Source organism: Gastrolobium bilobum, unplaced genomic scaffold (genome assembly GCF_033153095.1).
Source record: "Gastrolobium bilobum isolate Gb01-03AN ecotype WA unplaced genomic scaffold, APGP_CSIRO_Gbil_v1 utg1221, whole genome shotgun sequence".
NCBI classification, from domain to species: Eukaryota; Viridiplantae; Streptophyta; class Magnoliopsida; order Fabales; family Fabaceae; genus Gastrolobium; species Gastrolobium bilobum.
In genome coordinates this window covers 1,326,083-1,332,685 of record NW_026897257.1, presented here as the reverse complement: position 1 = coordinate 1,332,685, position 6,603 = coordinate 1,326,083, and the positions used below count along the sequence as shown (strand labels likewise).

The window sequence follows — 6,603 nt, the reverse complement described above, 5'->3', positions numbered from 1 at the left end:
CTGAAATTCTTCCTCCGTTCAACTCTCTTGCTCCGAAAGACAAATTTAATGCATATACAACTATTCAATGACCCAATACCTTCAATTGCTTTTCTTTATCAAGATTTTTGTGTAAGTAAATTTGTATAAAAAAATTAGAATTGGTATAAAAAAAATTATCTTTCAGAACACAATTTATTCAGGACCTCCTTTAAAGCTGAATAATAAATAAATCCTACAACAAATCTCAAATCAAAATTTGTAAGCATTAGTATATTCTAGATACCCAGAAAGGATTAGCATAAGCAAGTTGTCTGCCAAAATTGTAAATTGATGGATGTGAACTTAAGATGTTATGTTCATGCAAATAAAGTAGATTGATTTTACAAGTATACGTTCTAATAATGTCATATGGTTATTGATTCTCATTTCACATGTGGATTGTGACAGCTGTACCCGACAAAAAAAAAGGGGGATACTTTGATGATCTACACAAACAAAGCTTCAATCTCCATTTGGATAAGCTTCTAAAAAAATTCGTATCAAGTTTGCTACTTGGTTAATCAAAAGTGGTTTATACCTTACAAAGTTCCGAGTCCATTTTTTTTAATAATGGTCTGGAGATAATATTTACGTTATAAATTATAAGTATTCGAGTTATTTATAAAAAATTTCATATAAAAAAAGGTATTAAAATATAATTTTAATACCTTTATACATATAAAAATATATGAATTTATATTTTATTTTTCTTCTCTCCACTTAGCTCAATGTACTATGTGTATAGAAAATAAAATAATTTCTGAGAAATATTAATCCATAAGAAAAACATAATAGAAACATAAATGAATTTAAATGAAAAATTAAAAAGTGAGTAATCAGTAAAATGATTGGTGCATGTCACATAACTGATAACATATGAGTAAAACAGCAGAAACAGAGTATTCATTGGAAGGAAGACACGCCAACGGTAATGCTTATGCAAATGGCGATGACAATGCAATTGGCACCCTTTATCCCTAACTCGCGACAGGGACAACCCCAAAACCTTAATTTTCCGAACAAACATTTAACAGTCGCTTGTTGCTCTCTTCGCAATTCAGACCTCCTCGTATCTCAGAGACTTGTCCATCAATTCAATCCCAAGATTCCCATAGAGGAAGCAGTTACACCGCCAACATCATGGTACACTGACCCCTCTTTCTTCCACCTCGAACTCGATCGCATCTTCTACAGAGGCTGGCAAGCTGTGGGTCAGTGTTATACTAATTTAAGTTTCAAACTTTTTCCTTCTTTTTTGTTCTTTTCTTTCTTTCTTTCTTTCTTTCTTTCTTTCTTTGGGTACTTTTTATTTTGTTTTCTTGTTCCTTCTGAGAATACAAAGGAAAACAGATTGAAATTGAAGATGTAGAATTCCAATCTTAATGATTAGTTTCACTGGTAGAGAAAAAAAATGATTATTTTATTTGTTTTTATGATGTGTTTTGTAGGGTGAAATACCTTTTCAGGAAAGAAAGATGATGGCTGATAATATGAATCTGATTATATATATATATATATATATATATATATATATATATATATATATATATTTAGAGTCAAAAGTTTCACTTTCCCCCCTTGTATTTTATGTCTCAGCTTCCACATGCGATCCTTCCTATTTCTAATGTCCTCAGTCCTCACTGTGATAGATTAACTATTATAATTTACGCCCTTTGAATTATGTCTCCTAGAATTTACCTTATGGGATTTTTTGTCAGCTGAAAAGTCTAAATTTTCACTCAGTTTTGCTTACCAGGATCCACAGAGCAGATAAAGGATCCCCATGACTTTTTCACTGGAAGGTGGATTTTTTGTTTTTTAATATTTTTTTTTATAACCCACCTATTTTGTCTTCAATAGAAATACTTCGATTCCAGTTCATTTTTTAATTTGTCATAATTACATATGTTGTCAACAAAGTTGTCTAATTGCAGCTCCATTTGGTTGAAAGGGAAAAAGGATATTTAGGAGTGACTTATTAAGTTGTGCACTCTATGCATTTTCTTTTTTTCTTTTCTTCCAAGTTTCTGTGAACCAACTGGAGGATTAAATATTGCAGAATAGGAGATGTGGAATTTGTGGTGTGTCGAGATGACAGTGGGAAGGTCCGGGCCTTTCACAATGTCTGTCGTCATCATGCCTCTCTTCTTGCTTCTGGAAGTGGACAGAAGTCCTGCTTTGTCTGCCCTTATCATGTGAGTTTGCCTACCGTGGTAAATGTGCATATGAGCATTATTTCGATTCTCTTTTCTATAGATTCCCTCCTTTTTTATGTTCTGATCCTTGTGAGGTTGAAGACACAATTGTCAAGCTTTGCTCCATGGGTAATGGTTGTTATCATGACATGATCCTTTCTCATTTTAGGTTTCTATAATTACTTCCTTTTTTTTGTTTTTGTTTTAGAAACTTAGATATTGAAAGACAATGATTTCTGCAGGGGTGGACATATGGATTAAATGGAACACTTCTTAAGGCGACTAGAATATCAGGAATACGGGATTTCAATGTAAATGTATGCAGTCCTGTTCTACGATAAGTTACTTATGCAATATATTCCTCACAGAGGAACAAGGTTGGCTGATTTCTCTGACTCTGACCTTGAAGGATAGGATTTTGGCCTTATACCAATCAAAGTAGCTACCTGGGGGCCTTTTGTTCTTCTCAATTTGGAAAAAGAGAGTCTTTCTCAAAAGGAACTTGATAGTCATAATGTGGCAAAGGAATGGCTTGGTAGCTGTTCAGAAATTCTGCATACCAATGGAGTTGATTCTTCACTAAGTTATGTTTGTAAACGTGAATACACCATTGAATGTAATTGGAAGGTGTAACCTCTTGGCTTACCTTAAATTTATATTTTTCCTAGAGGTTTTGTTTATTACTTTGGCACTTGGGTACAATTCCATTTTCTTTATGATTATGTGGAGGAAATTTTTTCCAAATTTGTGAAACTTTTCCCTCCCTTCTATTGGTAAGCCCTACTATAAGAAAATGTTATTATACACAATGTTATTTATTTGTTATTATTTTCTTATGTATCATTAATGGATTGTTGGGAGGTTGGTAATTTTGGGGTCTTCTTTTTGCAGGTATTCTGTGATAACTACTTAGATGGTGGCTATCACGTTCCATATGCACATAAAGGCCTAGCATCTAGTCTTAAGCTTGATTCCTATTCTATCACAGTATGCTTCTCTACTACCTTTTGTTTTATAAAATCTTTTCATTTTACATGCTACTGTACTAGTAGCATGATAATTTGAGTTGTGTAGACCTTTTTCGTTTTGTTGTTTTTAACCTTTGTTACATGTAATCTTTCAACCTTTCCTGCTCCAGCTGGAAAAAAATAAAATTCTCTCTCTCTCTCTTCACAGATCATCCTGTTAGCTATAATTAATTTGCTACAATAAGTTTAAGGGTTTGTCCACTCTCATGTTGTAGGAGAGAACATATCTTATGTTAAGACACAAAGTGGTGGGGCCCACCACTAAAGAAAAAAATGATAGCTCAATTATCGAAGTGTCTATAGCATAAGATAGTAGTCTCCTACAACATGAAACTACTATTTCCCTAAGTTTAAATAATAGAATACATTTGGAACTGGATTTTCAAATGTTCTTTGTTACCAGGGATTGCTTATGTACTAAAGGATTGTTATGAATGAGACAGATGTTTGAAAGGGTTAGCATCCAAAGTTGTGAAGGCAGCTCAGGGAAAAGCAAAGAGAATTATGATCGGCTTGGAAGAAAAGCTATATATGCTTTCATTTACCCAAACTTCATGATTAACAGGTGCTTGCTTTGTTATTTGGCCAATTAGTTGATCATGTTCTTCAGTCATTTTCTTATTGATGTTAAAAAAGAATTTGGTAGGTTCAAACCTCAGTATTCTGAACGTATCCAAAAAAAAAAAAAGAATTTGGTATCTACCACGTATTTGTTTTGCAAATTAGCATGCTTTCATAACGTCTGGTGCTTGCTGCTGGCATGATAGGTATGGACCTTGGATGGACACCAATCTTGTACTTCCACTAGGACCCAACAAATGTCAAGTAGTATTTGACTACTATCTTGAACACTCTCTACGGGTAATTTGTAGTTATATAAGCATATGCCTAATATTATATCCACGATTCAAGCCCATGATTCAGAATCTTTAAAATGTACCCTGGTGTTAAGCATGGGTTTGAACACTATTAGTCCAGTACATTAAGGATAATAATAAGATATGTTTTGTTTTCCTGTATAGGTTCACTTTTGGACTATAAGCTCAAAATTTTGTTTGCTGACATTTTTTATTTCCAACAGAAACCTTTTTTTGGGCGATGTGAAAGTAATCAGACTCTACTTCATTTGGCATCAATATTAGTCTTTCAGTATATTATAAAGAACCATATGCTGATAGTTTTGTACCAACTGGGATTAAATTTGGAAGAAACTTAGGAACCACACAATATAGCCTTTAGAGGCAGGGTTGATGATTGATGACCAGTGTATGGAATGTTAAGAAATGAGTAGTTCAGAGCCTCGCTTTCGTATTTTGAATGACTCCATAAAAAAACAAAAATCGCTTACTTTCTTGCTTTTTGATGGACGCATTGAGCAAAGCAACACTTTCATTGATATTTTGATTTTTCAGAAATCAAACCCGGATTTACACTCATTTTAATGGTTCCATAGTTCCTCAAAGGATTGAGCCTTTTCTTTTTTTGAATTTTCTGAGTTTTCACTCCATGAATCACTGAGGTTAGAGAATAAACAAATACTTATCAGAAAATGGAATTCAATTTAAAATATTAACTCCTGCTGCCTTCTCTTTGACTGAGCAGGATGACAAAGATTTCATAGAGAAAAGTTTACAAGAAAGTGAGAAAGTGCAGGTACAAGCGTTAGTTTTGCAGATTTGATTAGAAATTTTCCTCAAGTTGCAATATACCTAGAGTAATACATTTGGATGTTCATGAGCAGATAGAAGATATTGTGTTGTGTGAAGGTATCCAGAAGGGCCTCCAGTCCCCAGCATATTGTGTGGGCAGATATGCTCCTACAGTTGAGCAGGCCATGCACCATTTTCATTGTCTGCTTTATGAAAACCTGACAAAATAAATTTCATTGTTTATTACGGATAATTAATTACTGGAGCAACCAATAAGAACAGAATTCAATACTTGCACTGGGTGTATGACTGAATTTGAAATTGATGCATGTCATGTAAATAGTACGCTAGAGAGGTTTTTGTTATTTTGAATAAATATCACCTATGGGAAGTTTATATATATCTTGTAAGTGCATGTTTTGTTCTCTTTTGCCATTTTTTATGATAGTTTGATATATATCTTGTAAGTTGATGAATGGGATTTGATGAGTTGATGGAAATTTATGATAATTATCTCGCTGTATTTATATACACTTCATTTCAAATTTACTATTAACCAAAATTGATTTTGCAAAATCAAGATAATTAAAGTTGTAAACGCTCACCTGACCTTGCCTGACTTGTCATAGTAGTGGCTTTACGGTAGTTGTCTGGAAATGCTACCATTGTGGTTGTTTCCCCGTATTCAAATATGTTGTCGTGAATACCAAGTTTTGCTGCTCCAGTTTAAATTCTGGTCATAGGAACCGGGGGATAAGAATTCTACATTCTCATAAATCGCATAGCTCCCTCCCTAGGTTGCAGGACTATTTTTGAGAATGCCACACCTTGATGTTAGGACTTGGAAACTTAACGTACCCAACAGTGGCGAAAGCAGGAAGAATCTAAGCAAGAAAAGAAAAAAAACTTCAACTTTTATTATATTGCCTCCGTTCAATATATTTTGTTTGATTGAAAAGTGAAAGATACAGAAGAAGAATCAAAATGAAAAGTGAGAGTTGGATGAACCAATTCTTTATTAGCTTCCCTGTGCACCCACTAACACCACAATCCCTAATAAATAATGCTTTACCATAGCTCATCCCTTAAACTGGAACTACAAATAACTTGTGACAATATATAACAATTTAGCAACATTCTATTTCTAGCCCCACACTCTTTTAATTAAAAATGTTTTAAATCTCTGCAATAGGTTTTGCACATGATCTCATTAGAATAACAACCAATTAAGCACTTTTTTTATATATATAATATTTTTTCCTTCAAATTTTGTGGGGAGCACCCCTAATTCCGCCTCAGGTACCCAAGAATTAGTGTACCGTAAAAATTAATCCCTTGGAGGTAGAAAACGTTTTCTTTTCTTTCCTTTGTATGATTCAAGAAGTAGAGTGTAGATAGTTTATGGATTGAGGATAGCTCTCAAGGAGTAATCTACTAGATTACAACACAATGTCGTGCAGAAATATTTCTTTTGAAGGGCGTTGTGCCTCATCAAATTCCAAATTACATATAAATAGGAAAGCAGCTAAATTGAAATAATGAATAGGAATTATCATCCATATCACTGCAACTTTTCAAATATATAAAAATGGAATAAGTTATTCTACCTACATTTTTTTTCATACTTACCGTGCATATCATTTTTCAATACAGTTAGATTAAAATTTCAAAAGGAAAGTGAAATATTAATTGAGATTCTATCAGTGTTGA

General features: G+C 33.4%; 1 protein-coding gene across 1 annotated transcript; it reads left to right on the top strand.

Annotated features, from left to right (window-relative positions):
* The first annotated feature begins 942 nt into the window (after nt 1–942).
* LOC133305341 (choline monooxygenase, chloroplastic) lies at nt 943–5,280 on the top strand. The gene is made up of 10 exons (XM_061505531.1): nt 943–1,232; nt 1,778–1,823; nt 2,081–2,216; nt 2,459–2,533; nt 2,631–2,843; nt 3,108–3,203; nt 3,688–3,809; nt 4,012–4,105; nt 4,847–4,897; nt 4,986–5,280. The coding sequence occupies exons 1-10, from the start codon at nt 953–955 to the stop codon at nt 5,121–5,123; spliced, it is 1,251 nt and encodes a 416-aa protein (XP_061361515.1). The 5' UTR covers nt 943–952; the 3' UTR covers nt 5,124–5,280.
* The last annotated feature ends 1,323 nt before the right edge of the window (nt 5,281–6,603 follow it).

Excerpts from the sequence above, each read along its gene's own strand:
- LOC133305341 (XM_061505531.1), top strand. The coding sequence starts at position 953 with ATGCTTATGCAAATGGCGATGACAATGCAATTGGCACCCTTTATCCCT. Across the intron at positions 3,204-3,687 it reads TTGATTCCTATTCTATCACA|ATGTTTGAAAGGGTTAGCAT; the intron begins GTATGCTTCTCT and ends TGAATGAGACAG. Across the intron at positions 4,898-4,985 it reads AAGAAAGTGAGAAAGTGCAG|ATAGAAGATATTGTGTTGTG; the intron begins GTACAAGCGTTA and ends GTTCATGAGCAG.